The sequence below is a fragment of the Crotalus tigris genome, unplaced genomic scaffold, assembly GCF_016545835.1.
Source record: "Crotalus tigris isolate CLP2741 ecotype Arizona unplaced genomic scaffold, ASM1654583v1 scf7180000024293.1627790, whole genome shotgun sequence".
In the NCBI taxonomy this organism is placed as follows: Eukaryota; Metazoa; Chordata; class Lepidosauria; order Squamata; family Viperidae; genus Crotalus; species Crotalus tigris.
In genome coordinates, this window is record NW_024100466.1 from 961,591 (window position 1) to 984,501 (window position 22,911).

A 22,911-nucleotide genomic window follows, 5' to 3' on the forward strand; every position below is an offset into this window, starting at 1 on the left:
TTATTTTCAGGGAATTATATTCACGGTAATATTATCAGCATCCCCCATTATCAGAAATTTCAACAAAAGCAGCAGCAATTTATGTTATATTTCAAGTAAATTACCATCTGAGCCATGACAGAGCTTTGAATTAAAAATAAGAGCAAGATAATGTTGCAAATATTTTTTCCTATTTTTCATTCTTGGCTTTGATACCATGGATAAGGAGACTTTCACTATAACTTCAACTAGTCTTTTTGAAAAAAAATATCCAATACAATTAAATGAGTTAAATGTTCAATCTGACATAAATATTGCTGCGGAAACCAGGCATTGGTGATTGGAAGGGGGGAAAACAAAATACAACCCACTGTTTTTAGGATTTTCCAGTGAGCATCTTCTCATAACTTCTGAAAAGCACAGTTTTCATGTGCTATCAGTCAGTTCTGTGCTTGGGAACAGAAGTGAATATCCGCAGTCCATGCATTGTTTTAATTTCTTCACTTAGAGCCTAGAAGAAGGAGGCATTGTAAACAGCTATGCAAAAGAAAAAAAATATTTCAGGCACAAATTGGCAACATATAAAATATATAAGCTATCCACTCGTAGGATAAGAAACAAGTCCAAATACTAAATATAGCAGCTTATACTTTATTTATAACAGCATTTCCAGGCCACTGTTGAGAACAGAGCCCCTCCCAATTAAAATTAGGACATCCAAAGAGTGTAAAAAAGTAGCAAGAGAGGCATGCATGAGGTCTGGAGGAGTAAATAATTGGAAATGCTTGAAATCCAAAGTTCCCATAGAATTCCCATAGCATGAAGTTCCACCTGCTTACCTGATTGACCATTTGGTGCTGCTGAATTGTTCTCTTTTCCTTAAACTCTTCTGATTCTATATGTATTTCATACATTGCTCCACAACCACCTTGACAAAATGAGTTAATTTTATCACATTTGGGGATTAATGTGCTCCAAATATTTCAGCTGTTTAAACTTCATGTTTTTAATCTTATTAAGACTATTTTAAGTAGAGATCATGTTCCTATCATGGGAAATAAGTATTTCATAACTGAATATAGCAATAGCTCACAAGCAGAAAATCACAGAGTTATTGGTAAACTTTAACTGTTAGGAAGCATATTTTGAATAATATGAAGCTCATTTTAGGTATCGTTCAGACTAATGTTTATTACAGATCAGCTGGATTCTCAGTTAACACAATACCTTTCTTCAAATCTGACGTTGCTGCAAAATGACCACTCTGAAGGTAAGACGAGAGCTCTGGCCGCAGAATCAGCAGACAAACCCTCCATTTCCTATCCACGCCCGGCACGAAGAGCCTCACAGAAAACCCTCAGAATACCACAGAGATATCAGGAGAGACGCCTCTCCTTACCTGAGATATCGACGACCTTGATCGCAACAGCCCGAGGAAACTTCTCCTGAAGGACTCGCGTCACCCGGGCTTCCCCCACCGTTTGGGAAGCCAAGGATCGCCCTCCGCGGCACAGAAGAAAAGCGACCTGGCGGGAAACGGAAACGATTCTGGTTAGCAGGTTCAGCTGGATCGAAGCCCCGGGGGAGACGCTCCTCCGCGCGCACTTCCGCCCTTCGGTCGCCCTCCGCGGCTCCCTGCCGGGCACCCACCTTCTTCCGGCAAGCAGGGAACCAGAAACCAGCGGCCATGATGCCGCGACGTCAGAGGCGCCGACCGATGACGTAAGCTCGCGTCCTCGCCGTCAAGAGGCGTGGCTAAGGGGCGCGTCGGTGATGTGACGGCCGAAGGGCGGTGGCGGTCCCTGGCCTGCTGATCCTCGCCGGCTTTCTGTTCTGTTCTGTTCTGTTGCAAGGAGTCCAAAATGGCCTGAAGGGACAACTTTCAAGCATGTATGTGACATACTAATAGTCTTTCTAGTTTCTGTGTCTTAACTAAGAAATATTTCAAATGAAACATATGACACATATTACATGTATTTGCAATTTATTCATATTCTTGTATTGTGATGCACAAATGCATATTTGGTTGCACCATTTTTTTTCTACACATGGCATGTCGGAGAGCAGGGGGTTGGACTAGATGACCTCCAAAGTCCCTTCCAACATTATTATTATTATTGTAATAGTAATAGTAGTAGTAGTAGGTAGGAGGAGGTTTGTGCATTAATTGGGTGATAGTCTGGGAGGAAGCTCAGAGGGGTGACAGCAAGAGAGATACAGATATAGAACCAGAGATATTCACATATATAACATCTATCTCCATATAAATAAATAAATTAAATGAATGGTGATTTTCTAAGTAAATATGTGGCCTGCAGGGATCCTTATGTAAGGTTTAATTTTCTATTCAAGTTTGTGTTGCCTGTAGATCACATTGTGAGTGGCTGTTACCAGTCCAGTATCTGATTTTAACACAAACAATTCTGCGCTTCAGTTGTTAGATGGCCTAGACATTGGTATTTGAACAGAGATCTTTTTAACATTTAGATGTTACTGTGTTTCACTAATCTAGATGAAATGTTTACATTGTTAGTCCACGTATTATATGCCCTGCCCTAAATAAATGCTATTGAAGCCTGTCACCACTGATATTGATGATGGATTCTGCGGCCTGTTCACTGAGGACCAGATTTGCCTGACTGCTACTGGCAGATGCAGGTAGAAAAATAAAAACATTTCACCATGTAGTCCCCATGATGTAATCCCTAATAGGGGTTCTTACTCATGCTGAATGAGATGCACACCTTTCGTTTTCCTTGTTATGATCCTTTGGTCTCTTCTTGCACTTCACTTCCTGAAGCTCCTCAGTAAATCAGCATGTATCTTGGGATTGCCTCCCAGGGAGAGGCCATGTAGGAGCAATACAGTCTCTTGCCTACTCTAGGCCATAACCAAGGCCTCAACCAAACTGCCCACCAGACCCTCAGAAAAAGGCCCAAGCTCTCTCTAAAAGGAAACCAAGTCCATCAGTTGCCAGGACTGGGCAATAAAACAGGTCCTGAAGCCTGGGGTGTCATGAACCTCCATAAACATATGGGCTTTTTGGCTAGATTCAGAAGATGAATTGTCTGCTCTTGTTTCTGTTTTAGCCAAGAATTAGCTAAATAAGTAATAGGTTCACATGGTTTGATTAACTACTGTTTACTGAAAATCACAATTGGCTGAGATCACAGAGCACACTAAATCACAAGCCTGCAAACTTATTGTGTCATCCCAGACTGATTAACCATTAGCTTTAAGGAACCAGTTGCCTGCGTTTGGTTCAGAACTGTTTCACAAAATGATTTTGCCTGCACATTAGTGAAGACCACCCTTGCAATATGCCTTTCGGTTGGTGAAAACAAGCCTCATAAATAGCCTGTCCTAGACCCTGATCAAATTCAACTGCATTTGAACTGCAACTTGCTCCTCTTGGATTTGTAAATGGATATATTTACAGTGTTTAAATTCAAAATGCCTTTTAAAAGACTCTTAAAGGATTGGATTATTTAAGGGGGGTGGGTTGAGTAGAGTCTAAAATACTAAGATGAACCCAAGATGGGACTCAATGCAGCCAGAGCGTCCATGGAGTAGTGGCTACCAATTCAGCCACGGTGTTGACAGAAGAAGGGCTGGGGATTAAGATAAGGGAAGGAGGGGGAAGCCATTTCTTGTTCAGTTGTGAGGAAAAATAAATGACAGAGCTAAAATAAAAATGGAATGGGATTGCATGAGAGGATAGATCTGTGGGCCATATATCCAGAACAGGACAGCTCTGTATTTGTTGACTGAGAGAAAAACACACAGAATTTGAGTGCAAAAAATAAATATAAAATTTATTAAAACACCCACAATAGTTTAAAGATATCCAGAATAATACATTTCACAAACCAGTTGGCTGTGTAACATAATAAAATACAAATTAAAAAAAAGAAAGTTTCATACTTGCCATTTTTTGCATCCTAGAAATAAATTTGCCAAGACATTGATGGGGAGAAAAGTATGAAAGAAAAAAATACAAGGAAATTATACAAAATAAAATTATCAGCATAGACTTACTGTACTAAGGTTATCTACAGTTTAATACACAAGTCCTATTGCCTTGAGACATTGTAAATCTACCGTCTGTCAACCAACCCCAGATAAAACTTCATTTCAAGTAGCCACAGTCAAATCAACAAAGAAATCTTCAAGTGTGGTCGCAGTTGGCCTCCGCTGGAGGTCTCGTTCACCCAATATGAATTCAAGGAGACAAGAAAGAAATCAAACACCGTGAGTAGTCACAGCCTTCGGTTAACAAAACTGAATTAGTCTGCCAAATCTAAACTGGTCTTTTCCTCATTGTTTTAAGTTAAAAAAAAACATTTAAAAGACTGATATAAAATGTGTTTAAAAGACAGATATGAATGAAAAATAAATGCCAAAAGCCAGCTAAATAGATATTTCCAGAAACTGAATAGCAGGGAGTAAATCTCCAAAAGCGGGAGCTAAAATGAGAAAAAGCAACCAAAAATTGTTTGTAAAATAACAATAAATCCCTGATACTGGAGCAGAAGAAAACATAGCCAGTTTGCTTTACTATGCTTGGGCAAGAAGACAAAGAATAAATATTTTTTTTTTAAAAAAAAAAACTCTTTTGACGATGTAATAATAATCTTTCTGCATGCAAAAACTCTCAATGCATTTATTGCTTTTAAAAGGGACAGCAATAAGATTAGTTTGCTGTTCAATGTAACAGCTACATTTTGCCATTTTGAAAACAATGTTCCAGATATTAAAAGTGTAAAATGGTATCATTTAAAGGTATCTTTTACTGAAGCTGTAATCCAATTGGATATATTTGCTAACGAACATTTGCACATCAGGTTAAATTTTGTCATGATCATCCTGCCCTGATCTTGCTTTGATTTTACTAATCAGCCACGCAGGAATCACCAGATGGTAGCTTTGAAATGTCATGTCTTTTTGTTTGTGCATGATAATAAAACCAGGATCCTGTTGACCCTGCCCCACAAACTTTTATAAGAAAAATGTTTTTGCAGAAAAAGATAGAACTTTATGCCAAATTTTTATTTTTAATTAAAACAACTATTTTATTACTGATCATATTTTTTTAAGATGTTACTTCTAAAACTATTTTCTCGTGTTGGTCACATTCTGCTATGAGGTACTTCAGGAAGGCCCTGCATATTGTCAAGAATGCACCAGCTCTTAAATGCTTCTAGGATATTCATTCCTCAAGATAGTTCATTAATATTGAAAGTGAGAAATTGCCCAAGAATAGAATGCAAAAGTACAGTTACTAAGATGTCAAGTACAGTGTTGAATTAATAAAATACGTAACCTTATTTCTAATATTTGCAGCCATGCCATTATTTATAACTGAATCACAGGTTGCCACAATACTCTGTTTTCTGAGGTATTTTGAATGTATTGTGATAACAGCAAGCTTATATGAGAAAATCCTGGTTCTCTACACTTTAAGCAAATTCTATGAACCAAAGTGAAAAAGAGACTGAAGAAATGAAAAATAAATAGCACCAAAATAGTATTTTGTAAAAGTTTTAGACACATCTACTTACAAATAGTAAATACACAAAGCCATAATAGCAGGTTGAAGCTGACTTATTAGACTAAAGATTGGCCAACCTTGTATGATCAGACCCACATTCACACCACCTGCCCAAACCTAGCCTGCTAACAGGCTGGACCCTTGACTGATATTGACCTCCATAAATATGTTCACAGAGGTGTAAATATGGTCCCACAAGGACTTTTCCTTGGGTAAGGCAAGCAGCACTGGGGTGACAGCCCTAAAGTGTTTGCTGTTAACAGTGAAAGCAAGCAAAAGCAAGCCAAGTAAGATGACAACTGCACTGCTTTTACAAATAGCTGTTCTCTTGGAGTGACCTCAAAACTTCAATTAAGCACCCATAGTTTTGCATAATAGTTACCAATATACAGTAATATGGATTGTTGCACCATGCACACTTGCTAAATTGGCACAAGTGTTAACTGTGAGTACAGTTTGCAGTACCTTTTTTTCTTTATTTTAAAGAAATGGGTTTTCATTTACCCATTTGTATCAAACAATTTGTGGCTTGATCCCAAAAGCCCTTTCCAGCGATGTTAATTTTGTAAAAAATACACATTCTCAGAACCAGCCCTAGGAGTGCAGAGCTGTCAAACCAGAGAAATCTGTCCTGGATCTACATACATGTAAATGAAATCAGATTATGCAGTTGTGTATTTTAGATCCAGAAGAGAGGTTTTAGAAACTACAAATATTTAAAATACTCAACCTTTCTGTTTTTAGTTAATTGTAACTTCTCTGGTTAGATAATAGCACCTAAGCAAGATGGAATCTGTTCCCTCACCTTAAAAAGCAACTTGTTTTTAAAGAACTCATCAAGGTAGCACCTTTTCATTACAAGATTTTAGCTGATTAAAAATATGCCTTTGAATGAGCTACAAAGCACATTCTGGCATTATGCACCATTAGCTGTATTATCTCAGAATATTTTTGTTCCTTCCTCTTTTGCCTTTAGTTGAGTGGGAACTCAGCCCAGGCAAGCCTGAGCCTTCTAGCCTTCCCCACTCAGACAGGGAGGGGGGGAGCAATGGAATCCCTGCATATGGGGAAGGGGGGCATGTTGAGCAAGAAAGACATATGCTGCGATGTCTTCTTTTGATGCTTCTTAGCTGCCTACTTGTCACAGAGCAGCAACAAGGAGACACACACCCATTAAAAGTTTGTAACAAGTTTTGCAGAGAGCCACTTTTTGTCCAGCGGAAAACTGGTAAAGGAATGTCAAGTGCTCATCTGCCACTTGATCCTTCTACGTTTTGTGCATAAACAATGACTGACGTGAACAACTCCCAATTTGACAAAAGAGATGCAAGTGCCCAAAGCAGAGACTATGTCCTATAGCCAAACAACCTCAAACTCCTCCCAGAGAAGTCAATGAGAACTAGCCAAGTCTTCAAGTGCAACACAATTCAACATTTCAAGAATTTTTCCAGGGATTATGGATTGTTTTTGTCTATAGCACCAGGGTTAAGCTTGATGGCACTTAATAACCTCTTTCCATCATTACACCTCCTCAAATACATTTCAATTTTATATTTATTTTGCTCTTGATTTATGAATGTTTATCTACGTTTGACACATCAGTTCAAAAGACAATGCTTGGAGCATTTGTTCATGTTTTTAGAGAAGACAATGCAATGACCAGGTGGTGCCTAGCACCTTGACTTCCTGCAGCTTAGGATATTCAGTCACAAGTGCCAACCGGCAGATGTTCACCAAGCTTACTTTAAGAAATTAATAGCATCGTTAGTCCTACAGATCTCATTGTGAGTTGAGTTAGACATCCCTAGAAACTATTTTAAGATCTCAAGACTGGTGTGTGTGTGTGTATGTGTATGTGTGTGTGTGTTGAAGCACACAGCAGCACCCTATTGGGACATCTTTGAGCCTTAAGATGCCATTTACCTCTACCCTTCCTAAATACAAATAAACTGTGTCATGCAATTTTCTGAATTGTACAAACCAGGAGAAAATGACAGAGCCAGTGAAAAGAATTTGTAACTTCTATCCACAAAGCTACAGCAGAGAATCCTGTGCATAGATCTTTCACATGAAGCAAACTTTTTTTCCAACTGAGATATGAGGTAGACTTTATATATAGCATGAAAACAACCTCAGACTGCAGCTAACCTTTTGTATTAAAAACATAAATTTATCTGGGATCAGTCTTGTTTTTACTTAAAACATCTTTATGTTAAATCAGGCATATGAAAAAGTATAATCAACCATGAAATCCATGGTAACTCCGTTTTCTGTATTTTGTTGTTATTTGTTATTTGTATTGTACATGTTACTTTGTGATTTTTGAACTGCAGTAAATAATGAATATGCCAGATTTTGATGGCATTCACATTCTATAGATTCAATACTGACTTATGACCAGATTTCTTTATATTTCTACCACAGTCATTCAGGCCTTTAAAAGATATGCTATTTCAGTAAAAACTAGTGATTCCAGTTTAACTTGTTTTGGACTTGCACCAGTTTGAAGAAGAACATAATTTGGTCCTTTTGATTATTCGTGAAAATAAAACAAACTGAGGAGCCGATCTTTGCATTAGCATTTCTCCTTTTCTCTGTACAAACTGATCTGGACCAAATAGGGAACTACTAACTCAACATCTCTTGACCCCCAGTTAGTTCCTGGTTTTTGAAGACCCAGAACAAGGAACCTTCCTTTGGAGGAAGATCCAATGGATGACATTTCCAGCTCAGAAAATCATAACCTCAAGGCTGAACACTTCCAAAGACAGAAGTTGGTATAACTAACATGATTTCAGCAAGTCAGATGTATTGGAGCCCCTTCTTTTCCATATTTTTTTTTACAAATTCTTATTCTCTAAAATAATCTAAGTGAAGCTTTCAGGTCACCCCAGCAACATTTACCAAATGAGACACTAAACCAAGGAATTTACAGAAGCTTAAACAACCCATACAAAATATTGGGGTAGAAGAGATTCTTTTCTAGTTAACAGATCCACCTCACAACTACCAACAACAGACAGGCATGAAGTTGGCCTAACAAGGCAGAGAAATTGTGTCTCGTGACTGGTTGTTCAGATGGGCCTCCTAGATGGAACCATTACGGGCTGCAAGGGCCAGTCCATTTCCTCTGCTTGAAAGCAACCTCTTCTCTTTACTTCCCCTTCTGCCAATCATCTTAATTTAAAACAAAGCGGCTCTTAAATTGCAGTTCCTGCACCTGCACTCCAAAGTGATACAATTCAGAAAGGATGATTAACCAACATTTTTATTTTGGGTTTAACTGAGCCTCTAGTGCAGATGCCTTGAAACCTGGCTGATTGACACCAATGGAAAATTAGTGGCTGGTGTCCATGTAATCCTATGACACTCAGAACGTTTCCTATAAATCTGCCTTGGAATAATTCCTAACAGCTATGATATGCTCATAGGTATGCATACAAAATCAATTATAATCCATTGATTCTCCTTGCAAAATATAAGCAATTTTACAGAATACAGTAAACAAAAGAAATTAAGGACGGAAAAGCTTGTTAAATATTTTGTTTCTATTTACATTTCTCCCGCAATAATCTGTTTTAAAACATACTGTTCTTCAAGTTATTGGGTATCTCTTTCTTTTAAATCTTGGTGAAAGTGCTTTTTTTAAAAAAAAATTTTTTTTTTTTTTTGCTATTTACAGTTTAAAATCAGAACCACATAAAACACGCAGGATGCTCTACAGTGATCCCATGCTCCTGATGTCAGGCGCGAGGACTGAGAAAGTTTTCTAGTAAACAAATGCTATGTACAGAGTTGGATCTGCAAGCCATCTTTTCTCAAAAGGCACCGGTTAAGTTCAGAAGGTGATCTTTAATAGGTTTGATTCTTCTGCCTTATACACCACTGAGAAACCACTCGTGTTGGCTTATTAAAGCCAGTGGGGATCTACTCTGGTGAAGGAGTGAGATCTCCATTTTTCTACAGAAAGACCCGTAGTAAAAGGTGGCAAGATTCTTAAAGTTATCGATTGCCACCACCCAATCTGAAGGTGTGGAAATGTTCTGAAGATGCCACCTCCAAGACTGAGAGCTCCCATCTCCAATTTCCATGGAGTTCAATGGATATTTCCCACACAGATATGGTGGGAGCATTGAAAAACCAAAATAGCTCTGCATGCTTTAGCTCAGAACTTTTCTAGTAAAGGGTGAAATTCAAATGATTTGAAGAAAAACCGTACAAAGATCCACCTAATTATGACAGGCAATTTAAAACATTTATACTTCTATCATTATGATACAAAACAAATGAAATGCCCAAAGCTATTTGTATGTCATTTAAGCAAAATGATGAAACCAGACTGAACTGAATTCCATTCTAATTGAGGAAGGAGGCTCTTCCACCATCACTTTAGTCAGGGAATGTCTAGCTCCAGAGATCTGTAGCCATCTATATGGATCAGGTATCTTATTAAGAGAAGACTAAGGAGGATAGATCAGTTTTAAACACTGGATTCAACGTTTTCAAAGCACCAGCTATGCTGTACTGTATTAGTTACCACATACATTTACTTCTCCTTTCCTCTCAAAGGTGGCAAAGTAAAATAAATCTTGCAATAAGTTTGTTCATATTTTTAGGATAACTATTTGCAAGGGGAACTATTTTAATTTGGTAAGCCTGCACCACTGGAAAATACAATAAGAACTCACCCTTTTAATCCAACTGCATCAGAGATGATAAAAAAAGAGGTTGTCTATTTGCTCATAGAAGGTATTGTGGAGTGGTTTCTTAAAGATACAGTAGTTTAAGCTGCCATTTTATTATTAGCATTGCTTGTCACTATTATTATAAGCATAACTAGTTTCCCACCCAAGGAAATTAGCATGGTTATATTGTACAGTACTGCAAACTTAAAAGTTAAGTTAAATAGCACTGCTAACAAAAGGAAAAAAGAAATCTTATGTCCTTACTATGTAGTTTCATTCATCTCATAGAATAAAGAGCAAGAAATCAAGATGCCAAAGGTTATTTTACCTAAGTTTGTTTTCCCTTGATCTTTCTTGCCTACCACTTCCATTTCCTTTTTTCCCTTCTCTGTCAGAACTTCATTTTAAAAACATTTTTTCCCTCCAAATTAAACTGGACTCACTGAATAAATGATTTAAAATGGAGCAGTAAAACTACTGCTTGCGGTGTAAATCACGATCTTTTTCTTTTTTACCTGATAATAGAGATAAAACATGCCTTGAAATTTACAAAAGCAAAATGTATCTGCTGGTAGATCTCATAGTCCTCTGTTTTCCTTCTTTTTTTCTGCTCAAGTTCACCATTTATGCTACTGTTCAGGGTCTAGTAGAAAACTAATGAGGGTCCAGCTCATCTAACCGAGATCTGAAGCAGAGAAGGCAACGTCAGTTGAACAGTTTTAAACACTGTTCAGACAACTGAGCAGGAAATGGTTGCTTATCTGGAACGGCACGTGCCTCCTTTCCATATCTTCCCAGCCACTGGGACCTACTGAATCAGTAAGAAACCCCACCGTGCATCAACCACTGAACCCTATTCAAACAGTCCTTTGATTGAACTGGAAATTCATGTTTCTGGGTGGTCTCCAAGGGAAGATATTTATCAGCCCCAACAGGTGCAAATTTGTACCTGACTTATTGTGGGGTGTTGTCTTTTTTGTTAATCACATAATCTGCTTCAGAGTTGTAATAATTGCAGTTAAAAATCCAATATACGTAAGTATTGGACATGGAATTAAAAAGCCATCCTTTGTAAAAGGACACTATAAATTTCTTTTGCCGTTACTGTGATGTACAGATTTAAAATGCAAAGATATAAATACTAGATTACTGAAAAAGGTTGACAGCAATAAGTTTCTTTAGCTCAACTCCCAAGTGAAAGTACAGAAACTTTACACTTGGCTTGATGTTCTGTTTCTCTCCAAAGGAAAAAGCACCACAGACCAGCACTGCATTCCAGTGCTGCCAGCATTGAGGTAACGTGGCCCCTGGAGAGCTGTCATCTTCTCATATCCAGCGGTTGTACGGTCCTGTTACCTTGGTATAAGCGTAAGAGGATACAGTGACCGCCGAGTTGGTGGGAATGGCCAAGGCCTGCCTCTTTGGGACTAAGTCTTTCTTCTCCTTATGTTGGGGCTCAATGGCCAAGTTGCCTCCCCACTTCCTCTTCTTGCCAAGGTTTTTGATGTCCTGCTGAAGGCCGAGCCTGGCTGCCTCCTCCTGCCTTGCCCTCGCCCTTTCTGCCAGCTGTTTCATTTTTGCTTCCCAAAGGGCAAGTCCGTGATTGGGCTGGTTCAAGTTCTTGTGCTGGTAGAATACCAGAGAGATGCGTGTGGGGTGACATCGGTTCGGTTTCTTCAGTGGGGTGGTGGCATGCAGCTCTCGCCTTGCACACTCAATGAGGATGGAGCCGTGGGCTGGAGCTACTGCCACCCCACCAATGTTTTCATCCAAAAAGTTGTGTTCACTGTCTGACCAGACCTCTTCCTCTTCTTCATCATCCTCTTCCTCCTTGATGTTCTTCTCAGGTGTTTCTTCCATGCTGTCATCCAAACTAAAGGAATCCCAGGGTCTTTCAGCCCCCAGCAATGATGTACTTCCTTCTTCTTTCAAGGAAGCACACGGGGGCTTCTCCCCACAAACACTTGAGGTTGTAGAGGGCAATGAGGCAAAGGAAGTCCATGATCTGCTCTGTAGACCTGTGTTTGGTGTCGGAGTTCTCCTTTCATCTACTTTACTAGCATGCCAAAACTCATCTTGAAGCCTGGAGCTTCCCTTGATGGAACTGAAGTTCAATTGCCCAAGACCCCAGGCTTTCTCCTGAAGGTCTGAATTGGCAGAAAACAGTGATGGGCTTTCATCAACTTTGCAAGGGCTCCATGATTTCCCTAGTATATCAGGGCTCGGTGACAGATTCTGCCCCTCCCCTGGAAACAAATTCCACTGCTTCTCCATAAGGTGGGATTGTGATAACCTGCTAACATTTGAATGGGAACCAAACAAATTTGATTTATTCTGGGTTCTTGCATTAAGCATGCTGACACTGTCATTTGGCGTAAACATGTTCCACAAGCTTTCAGCATTACTATTTCTCTCAGGTTGGGACTGATTTCGGTTGACTTTATAAGGGCTCCATTGTTGCTCTGGACCACCATTCTGAGATAACCTGGATAAATCAGATGGGCTCAGATTTGGATTTAGGCCATTGAGAGCAGGTGATCGAGAAAGGGACTCTGTGTGTGTCAAGGAATCAATTGGTTCTTGTTTGATTGTTCGGTTGCTAAAACAGTTTGTATTTTGTGCAAATGACAAGGCTTCTGCAGGAACTGAGTGACATCTCTGGGGAACAGCTGGGGCCTTGCCTGCATGTCTGCTGGCTTTCTCATAGGTGCGCTGATGGTGATTTTTGCTCCGTACAGGGGGTGACACGTCATCCAATAGTTCAGTACTTCTGTAAGCATGGCTCAAATTATTTTGTAAGTTTTGGACATCAGGCTTCTTCTCATAGGGGCTGCTTATCCAGGGTGCATTCTTGTTCTCACTGTAATTCAAAAATTGGGAGTGGAACATATGGTTGCTGGAAAATCCGTAATACCCGAAAGATGGAAGGGAGAACTTTGAATGCAGCCCATTCATGGAAGGCAGATTAGGTTGTGCATAGTATGAATGATAAGAGTAAACACTGTTCATGCTGTATGGGTCAGAGGGTCTGCAATTGCCAAGCACCGAGTAGCTCTCCACCACTGCATTCCCATTGTACTTCAATGTGTTATAGTGACTCTGAGGTTCCACCTTGATGGAAGATTTGATGGATGGCTGGGGTAATCCACTTTTCAAAGCTGTATCTGCAGATGCACAAAAGGAACCGATGTGAATTTGCAGAGTCACTTTGACTTCCTCAGCACAAGCACTGAATCTGGGCCGTGGACTTGGCTGAGGAGTTCTGGGAGCATCTTTTAAATTATTAAAAACCGTGAGAGACTCTAGTTCAGATCAGCCATCAGGCTTACCCCCAAAGCTAAGAAGCTCTCTGTCAACCTCACCTATTTCACAGAATTGATATGACAATACATGGAGAAGGAAACGAGGTAATAATTTACTGTTTTTCTAGGTGATTAATAACCTGGTAGGTCCTTGGAGGAATTAGAACAAAACAAAAATGAATAAGGGGATGGAGCCCAATTACTTTGCTTGCCATCACCTGATATCAACTTCAAAAGCTGAAGCAGAATGAAATGCATAAAACCATCTAGACTGCAACTTCTTGAGAACCCTGTTTTGGGACAGGTCCTCACGTTATACAACTGATGGCTCAAAAACTCTGCAAGATTCTAACAAAAACCTGAACAGTATTCTGGAATTCCTGTTGACAGGTCATGTTTCTACACAAGCACCCAGAGATGCCATAGTGGATAACAAGATTCTATAAAGCAAAAAGGTAGGAAGAGTATCTCCATAAGTTAACTGAATCAGGATCAGTGTTAAAAAAAGGGGGGGAAGGGGTTGTCGTGGCTCTCTTAAATTGCTCCTTCTTCATGCAGTAGGAGCAGAAAGAGACTGCAAAATTTGAGGCCAGTTCTTAGCAGTGTCCGTCCATTCGACCACCCTACATTCTTCAGAAGCAGGGATATAGCCACTGGGAAGCTAAAAAATAACAAATGGCTGGGAAGAATGCCATGGGAATGACAGGGAACAGGCTACCGTTGCTTACTAAGCCAGTCACCCAATCAAAATCTGAGCACCACCCACCATACCGGCATGGAAAGCCAGAGCTACTGGGACAGAAGCCTTGGCTCGGGCCGTTCAACTGTTGGGATGAGATCCTTGCCTGAGAGTGCCTGTTGCTAGGGCTCTGCTTTGACCACCTGGACAGCCTGACCTCCAGCAGACCAGGACCAGACTTTCTTCTGCAGCTACGAAGACTGGCCATTACAAAGCCTATGCTGTCCTTACCTGTATTCTGTTGGAATGTTGGGAGCTCAAGGATGTCCTGCTTGATTTTTTCAGGTGAAATCAGTTTCTCTTTCTGCATTTTCTTTTTTTCAGCAGCTGCTTTCCGTGCTTCCAGCTGCCTCTGCCTGCAAGACTTTGCTGGTTCAGGAAGCTTTCTCACCTCTCTGGGGAAGGCAGTGAGGACCTGGATGGCCCCACTGCCCATTTTTGCAGCTTGATTCTCCTCACTGCCAAACTCATCTGTGGTGGACATTTTGTACAAGGGAAGAACATGCAGTTGCTCATCCTCAGGAATTTTCCCAGGGGTGCGATTGTCTTCTTTTGTCAAGGTGCACACCTGGAAAGACAAGCTAAACAGTCATCCATGCATGAAGTTCCAACACGCAAAAACACCACAACAGCCTTTCCAAGCCTTTTCATGGGCCCGCCTCAGCTCTTGCTTCTCATGTCCAGCCAGCATTGCGGCAATCATTTTGGCTGAAGCAGTAGGGAAGGTGCAATTGTGAGGTGTGAAAAGCATCCAGCTGGAGAGGGCTGATCTAAAAAGCTCCTCTGCATAGTCAAAAAATGCCTGACAGCCACATTCTGGACTGGAGAAAGTCGCAACAGTTGCTTCTCATATGCATACACCCACACATCCGAGCACCATTAATGCACACCAGCCACGTCCTGCTGGGGAAAATCAGGAAGTACCGAGGCCGACAGGCAAATTTCTACAAAGAAATCGCTAGGAAGAAACAGCGATCTGGCACTGCTGGAATCCTACCCCTACTGCAAATGGAAAAACCACCATTTTGGTCTCTGTTTTTGGGAGAAGATTTCCTTCTTGTTTGCCCACCTTTCTACTGACTCAAATCAAGAGTGCTCTCGTGGGAAAAGGAGAAGAAGCAAAATGCATAAAGACCGCTGAGAGGAAGGAAGAAAAAAACGGATATTTGCCCGAGACTCTGCTGAACCTGGCTTCTTTCCTGCAACTACGAAGTCTGGAAAACCTGCAGATCCCAGAAAAAGAAGGATGAGCCCCAGCTGCTTTCCTCCCAAGCACTCCTGGTGGACCACAAGGGGGGGGTGAGGGGAGCCGAGACTGAATAGGACTCTTGTGGGGGCCACAGCAGGGCAGCAGAAGACTCCCCACGGCCTGCAGAAAGCCGGCCCTTCTCATATCCTGGCCAAAGGGACGAGCAACAATCTTCTCGAGAATGAAAATGCTAATTGTGGCTGTTCAACAAATAGCTTCTTTTTGCCTGAAACCAGAGATTTCTACTATAAACTGACAGTGTGCAACAAAACTGGCCTCCTGGGAGAAACTGATGAGCAGAATATTATCACAGTCACTGAAGTCGAAAGGAAGGAACATTTTCCCTGAAGATGGCATCAGTATGAACTCCTCCTTGCAGCAGCTTTTAAAATTTTTATAACTGCAGATCCAATTGAACATTTTGTTTTCAGGTGGAGACAAATAGAAATGTCTGGGTAGGAAAAAACAGTTGTTTGGAACTGGGGAAACCCGGCTTGGTGAGAATATATTCAGCAGAGGCTCCCTGAATGTAAGCAAGCTATTTGATACAGCAGCTAAAACCATCTAACAAACTTGTGGGTTGCACCGACAGAAGCATTTAATCCAAATCACAAGAAGTGCAATAATTGTTCCCTCGTACTCAGTTCTGTTTAGAGTACACATGGGAATTCTGAGCACCACACTTTACACTGGTCGTGGAGGAGGTACATATGACAGCAAATAGGATGGCAGGTGACCTGGAAAACAAAATCTTTAGTTCTTCCTAGAGATCTCTCCATATCTAAAAGGCTTATCTAACCGATTAACATTTCTGTGACTGTTGCAATTCTGCTGTCAGTTGGTCTACTCTAACCTTTCTAGATAGATAAATGGCTCTTACCATATCAACTTGCACGTTAGGAACTTTGAGAATTGTAATCTTGTTAATCCCTTGTAGCAAAAGAACTAAAAATATAGTGGCACCTTAATGTCTGTAGCCTCAATGCCTTCAGCTGCATTTCAGCTCTCAATTCTCCAAAGCGCCTGAAGGCAGGACAAGAAGCAACGGATGGAAACTAATCAAGGAGAGAAGCAACCTGGAACTAAGGAGAAACTTCCTGACAGAACCATTAACCAGTGGAACAACCTTCCTCCAGAAGCAGTGAATGCTCCAACACTGGAAGTTTTTGAGAAGAGACTGGACAGCCATTTGTCTGGAATGGTATAGGGTTTCCTGCCTGAGCAGGGGGTTGGACTAGATGACCTCCAAGGTCCTTTCCAACATTATATTATTATTATTATTATTATTATTATGAGCCGAGGTGGCGCAGCAGTTAGAGTGCAGTACTGCAGGCCACTTTAGCTGACTGTGTTCAGCAGGTCAGCGGTTCCAATCTCACCGGCTCAAGGTTGACTCAGTCTTCCATCCTTCCGGGGTAGGTAAAATGAGGACCCAGATTGTTGGGGGCAATGTAAATATATAGATATACATTGCTTACTGGTGTACACCGCTTAGAGAGTGCTTGCACTTAAAGCGGTATATAAGTCTCATAAATAAATAAATAAATATTATCATCAGCATGGCCAATGTTCAGAATTCTGGGAGACGACACAAACCTCTTTCTTATATTGTGTGACATGTGCCAAAGTGACCATTGGCCATACTTAGCACTGCCCCAGTTCAGCTTCCCACCAGAGACCACAGGGTGATGGCGATTGATCTCAGTTCAGTTGCAAAGTTCCCTATCTTTCACTCTCAGAAGGATTCCTTTAGCCTAATACTACCAACACTTGAAATTAATTCAAGCTGCGTCTCACTCTTACCATATCTGGTTTAATGGCATTTTCCAAAACTCTCTGAGAATTTTCTTTCTACTGCCTACCACACAGAACAACCGCTGAGCCTAGTGGTGTAAAGCCACTTTTCATTTTTGTTTAAGTAAATTCTGACTACATGGACCGGATTGGTTTTTCAAATGCAAAGGGAAAAATTTATATTTTTTACTGGAAAATAGCAACAAAGAGTAATTATGGCAGAAGTATCCATAGATACGTTATCAAATATTTCAAAGGCTTGAACTGGAAGGAGAAGAAAGAGTTTATGGAAGCTTCCACCGTACTTTGTTTTTCCATCTTTAAGGCTCACTGCCTTCCTGTGACAGTCTAACAAGATTTTGGCCCTTCTGGAATATTTCACAGGCAGAACTGAAGACAAGTGAAAGCACCCCTTACCACCGTGCACCCGTTGTAAAGGTTGTGCTGGTCCTTGTGTGCGTGAGCACAGAAATCCATGCATGCTGTCACTCCAGAAAAAGGCCGCCCCTCTTCCAGCCCAAGCCGGCAATCTATTGCTACATCCTCATTTGCAACCTAATCAAAAGAGAAGAAAAGCAGTTTGTGTTATTGCAGCAGGCTTCACGTTAGGGCCTTAATTTGAAAAAAAGATAAAGCAGCTGTGTCTGACTACCTGTTCCCTCAACCAGTTGCCCCCCCCCCCCGTCCTGTGAGAATTGTAGCTTTGGGTCGAGCCCCATGTCATCTGGGAGGCCTGTGATCTGGTCTCTTGATAACGCCAAGACTTCATTTTATAATGGCCCTAACTGAGCAACGGAAGACCTTCCTCCTATCATCAAGGGCAGATGGAGAATTCACAAGGAAGGGCAGCTTAGAGATATGGGCTGGGTCACGCCTATCACAATGGCAGGATTCATCAGTCACAAGCACAAACTGCGTTGTGGCTAAGTACAATATGCAAACCCAACCCATATAGACACGTGGATCAGGAACAACCTCGCTATGATTCTCTTTTCAAGCAAGTGAGACTCACTGACACTGGAATACTTGCTGAGCAGCTGGATCCATGCAAGAGGCAGTCAAACTTACTTGCAAGAGAGAGCTCTTCCAGCTTGTTGCAAATCAGCTTTCTTACAAGAAGACAACAAACTGGTAAACAGAGGCCAAATGTATGTTCTCCTGGGTTTTTTTAATACAAAGATGTACTGCATTTCCCAAAAGCCAAAGAGAGCAGTTTTGCCCCACTGTAGCAAAAGGGAATAGCAACTCATCTTCCATGTGAAAAAGCAAACTCTCTTTGCTCTTCCTGCAAGATTTGGGGACTGCAACCCTTTTCCTAAGAGTCACATGACTTGTAGACAGAACCTTTGCTTGGTAGATGTTTATGAGGGCCCCAATCAAAGCATGGAAAAGTTATCAAGGCACCTGGTTTTGATGAGCCTGGGGTGCTAGTCTCTTATAAAGTGGTGCAACCTCTGTAGCTAAATCCTGGAAGCTTCTTCTGAGAACTTCTTCCTGGAAGGAGAGAAAGTCAAGATTAGCTCCTTAGGGCTTTTAGTGAGCCTGGTGCTGTCAGTAGCAACTCTTTGAAGTTCTTCCTCTCTCTGCCCCATGTTCCTTTGGAAATAAGTCTGCTGCAGGAACCGAACTTGAACCGTTTTTCTGCAAAACAACTGCCTTTCCTCAGAGCAAAACCCCTTCTTTCTTCAGGCAGAGCAAATGAACATGAACATAATCACATCTTCCCAACCCGTGACTCGAGGTATGTTGCACAACTAGGAGCTCTGCATATAACTGTTTCTATGCCCAGCAGGATTCCCATGAATTTGGAAGTCAAAACAATCGAATGAGATTAAGGTTCACAGACTCCCCTCTTTTCCTTCTCTGAAGCTGTTCGTCCTTTCTCAACCAGTTTGGCCTAATGGTTAGGGCACCAGGCTAGAAACCAAGAGACAGTGAGTAATAAGCCCATTTTAGGCATGAAAGTCAGCTGGGTGACTTTAGACCAGTTACTCCCACAGGGTTGTTGTGGGAAAAATAAGAGGAGGGAGGAGTATTATTACACATGTTCTCTACCTTGAGTCATTTGTAAAAATAATGAAATACAAAATCTTTTTAAAAAGAGAGCTTCTTTTTAAAATAATGAGTCAATCCCTCATTATTTCCTATTATATAAAATGCAGTTTGCCCAACTTCTTCCCAAAGGTACTTTTATTGGTAGGAAAATGGGATTTTCAAAGCAGTTCACTCTAGGAGAAACCTCTGCCCAAACATTGCCACAGGATGGATGAGCTGAGAATACAGTCTTTAAAAAGTACATTCTGCAGCCTTACATAGCATTAGATAATGTGGTTTCTTTTTGTCTGAACGTGTACATTTCTTCCATGACTAAGGCTGAAATCTTGGAAGAAAATCCAATGTACATGGTTCTTCCTTCCAAGTAAATATATTTGAACTAATCAATAAATGTATGATTATTTGTATGATTATTGATTCTTGGGAAAGGAAGAAAGCAGTCTGCGGTATTTCAGGCTGCCTCCCTGGAGGGAAAGCCCCTCCTCAAAACCATCACCCTTCACTGTTACTCTTCCATCTGTTAAAGTGTGAGATTCCATTAAATCCCTCTAAAACAAGAATGACCAGGACACTAACCTCCTTGGGATTGTCTCCCTGTAATCTGAATTTCCTGGGTGTTTTGCTCCGTGCATATTTGCACCCGTTGAAATACATGCTCCAAGAGCAGCCAAAGGAGAAGGAAGCACCACAGGTGTTGGGATCCTTGCCTTGACATGCACAGGTTCGGCTGCAATGAATCCAAAGGGAGTGGGGATCATAGGCTATCAAGTCTGTAGAAAGGGGTCCCAGGCTGCCCACCCCAGATAGGAGAACCAAGAGCACAGCATCATCAGCAGTTTCCTAAGCAAATGCAGCCGGCTATGTCGCCATTGATACAATATAGGTAGTGCTCATAATAAACCTTTGGATACTAATAATCATGACATTCTTGTGATATCATGATATCCTGGCTTCAGGGCAGGAATGAGTGGCACTAAGTCACGCTAGTTTTCGTCCTCCAGAGAGAGTTGCTGTTGATGTGTGGGAGAAGTCTTGCCCACAGTCAATGAAGATTCTCAATCATCCAGCTAAATTTATCTGGAAGTTGAATCAGGGCAACCGAACTTTTCTTTTTTGTTTGAAACATTTTGCTGCTTATCCAGCTTTTTCAGTATGAGCAAGTTAGTTAGGGGGATTCTATATATGTCCAGTCCCAATTAGGATAGTTAAGTGAGGACTACCTTTATGTGGTTCTGGATAAGGTTGCACTGACCCCAACAGAAACCTTGAAGAATATGGAAGATTTCCTCCGTTTGTGTCCTATTCAAGGACTAGCTGGCAATTTTGACCAGGAGAGCCTTTACACAGCATTGCTTCACCCACCAACTTGCATCCATTCTGAGACTGGGAGGCTCTGCGTGTAGTCACGCATGTCTTAATTACAGTTAATTCAGAGTCCAAATGGACGACTGCAATGCACTTCTATATGGACTACCCTTGAAGACCATCCAGAAGCTGCATTTAGTAGGAAATCCAGCAGTGTAAGTAGCCACGGGCACCTCTCAATCTGTGCACTTCTGCTCTCGAGCTGCCCTGGTTCCAGATCCAGTTCAAAGTTCATAGTTATCCATAAAGCTTTCCCTGGCATGGGACCAAGTTATTTGTGGAAGCACCTTTATCCATCCCATCCTATCCAGAAGGGGAGAAGCATGTCACTTGGTGAGATCCGGGAAGAAATCAGAAATTACTCTTTTAAAGACCCTAAGGACGTGGCTCAGAGTGGCTGCTGTGAATTACTTTGATTAAGTATTTTGTATGGCATTACTGCCAATGATTGGGGAGGGGGCTGGTTTATATCTCACCTGCCAATTGTCTATTTATTATGAATATTTTTTTCCTTTGCTGGTTTTATTGCTGACAGCTGTCCAGACTCGCTTTTTTGAGATGCACTCCAATATATTTATTTATTAAATTTATATGGCTGCTTATCTGATAAGAACTTACTCTAGGTGGCATACTGCAATAAAAGTATAAAAACAGCAAAATTTGAAACATAGTTTTGTTGCAACAATGTGGAAGCCAGAAGCAAACCATTTTACTTCTCAGTTCAAAGGTAGGACAGGAAGGCAACAACACACCAACGCAAAACAGAGCTGCTAACACCTTGGAGCCAATGAGAGGCTTCCCTTTGCCCTCCTCTCCTGCTTTTAGGGAAGAGTCAGACAAACTTACTCATCATTCAGCCCACATCGCCGAGTGGTAGGGTTTCCAAATTTTGTGAGTGTGTCAGTGAGCTCCTGGTAGAGAGTGTCCCCCAGGGACCGAGGGATTCCCTCCCAAGCCAAGATCAAGATGATAATGACAGCATTCTGGCAGTGATGGCCTGCACGATGTCTCACCAGGCACAGCAGTTTCTCCTCCACGTTGTGCCTCCTGATGACCTGGAATGCAAGCAAGGATGTTGGTTGGCCACACAAAGGACTCCCCTTCTGTTCCTTCAGCAGGCTGGATTGCCTCCCAGGCAACATGGCTAGATAAAGCCACGCCACGCCAAAGGTTGGGCTTCCGACAGTGGACTACTGTAGGAAGCCCAAGCTTGCCTGGACACGGCCCTGCTCCCTATTCTGCAGGCCAGGCCAGGCTGGCTGGGTGGACAAGCCTCAAGCCAGAGGACTTGAAGGTTGGAACTTCTCCCAGGACTGCACTCTTGCAAAAGGTAAATGACTGGCTAACCTAACCCTAACCGTCTCTGAGCATGGGGACTCTGAGCTATCGAAGTTGCAAGATACCCCCATCAACTTTTTCTTTCTAGTTATTTGAAGAGCTTAGAGACAACTCCAATCAAACCTTACCATCCTTACACAAATGCAGTTAAAAAGACAGAGCCTCATAAACAAACAACAATGTTCTTTTTCAACTCTCTAGGACAGCGTTTCTCAACCTTGGCCACTTGAAGATGTGTGGACTTCAACTCCTAGAATTCTCAGGTAGCCCCATCTACAGTCTACACATCTTCAAGTGGCCAAGGCTGAGAAAGCCCGCTCTAGGATATGTTGCATTTTCCTCACTGACCCATTTTGCGATAGGGCAGCCGCGAGAACTCTTTCCTTCCTTCCCGGTATAGATCACCTTTTCAATTCGGATGGCTTCCCCCTTCTCACCATACCTGGTGGAAAAAAGGCACAACATCAACACAACAGACGATGGGGCTACCTGAGCAAGAATCTTTTTAAAAACTCGCTCTAAAAAGAAGAAAAACACATAAAAATATAAAACAGAAACACTGTATGGAAAAGTTTGCAGAAAATGAAATAAAATTGGGAGAAAGTCAAACCACTCTACTGGAAGAAGCATGTCACTTTTACCTTTACATCAACTTGAATTAAAATAAAATCAACATATGGCAAATGCCAAATGGCACATTCCATGGCCATCTTTATCTGAAGAAGGGACTAGAAAATATTTCAAACCATTAAACTTTCAGATGACATAGAAATAGTGTGGTGGGGGGCAAATGCCTCAGAGGAGAGGGCTAAACGTCAGAAGACAAGCTGCAATGATGGAGGATCTCACCGGAC

At 41.4% G+C, this 22,911-nt stretch overlaps 2 protein-coding genes across 4 annotated transcripts in view; both read right to left on the reverse strand.

Annotated features, from left to right (window-relative positions):
- On the reverse strand, window positions 1-3,622 carry BOLA3 (bolA family member 3). Its single transcript, XM_039324122.1, has 4 exons — window positions 1,630-3,622; window positions 1,379-1,505; window positions 819-907; window positions 1-490 (listed from the first exon to the last, which is right to left on the reverse strand). Exons 1-4 carry the CDS (start codon window positions 1,666-1,668, stop codon window positions 416-418), a joined length of 330 nt encoding a protein of 109 aa, XP_039180056.1. The 5' UTR covers window positions 1,669-3,622; the 3' UTR covers window positions 1-415.
- Window positions 3,623-3,773: 151 nt separating this feature from the next.
- TET3 (tet methylcytosine dioxygenase 3) overlaps window positions 3,774-22,911 on the reverse strand; it is a 43,341-nt gene continuing 24,203 nt past the window's right edge. For all 3 annotated transcript variants that reach the window (XM_039324105.1, XM_039324106.1, XM_039324104.1), the window contains exons 4-10: window positions 22,406-22,499; window positions 21,566-21,774; window positions 19,931-20,081; window positions 18,704-18,793; window positions 17,717-17,854; window positions 14,488-14,824; window positions 3,774-13,379 (exon numbers count right to left, since the gene is read on the reverse strand). In XM_039324105.1, coding sequence (XP_039180039.1) covers window positions 11,542-13,379; window positions 14,488-14,824; window positions 17,717-17,854; window positions 18,704-18,793; window positions 19,931-20,081; window positions 21,566-21,774; window positions 22,406-22,499 — 2,857 coding nt within the window. In that variant the 3' untranslated portion in view covers window positions 3,774-11,541. The remainder of the gene's footprint in view (window positions 13,380-14,487; window positions 14,825-17,716; window positions 17,855-18,703; window positions 18,794-19,930; window positions 20,082-21,565; window positions 21,775-22,405; window positions 22,500-22,911) is intronic.

What these genes read in the sequence shown, in the direction of transcription:
- BOLA3 (XM_039324122.1), bottom strand. Translation starts at nt 1,668, where the DNA reads ATGGCCGCTGGTTTCTGGTTCCCTGCTTGCCGGAAGAAG. An exon ending in TCCCTGCTTGCCGGAAGAAG is followed by an intron (nt 1,506 to 1,629) that starts GTGGGTGCCCGG and finishes GTTTCCCGCCAG; the next exon opens with GTCGCTTTTCTTCTGTGCCG. An exon ending in CAAGGTCGTCGATATCTCAG is followed by an intron (nt 908 to 1,378) that starts GTAAGGAGAGGC and finishes CATTTTGTCAAG; the next exon opens with GTGGTTGTGGAGCAATGTAT.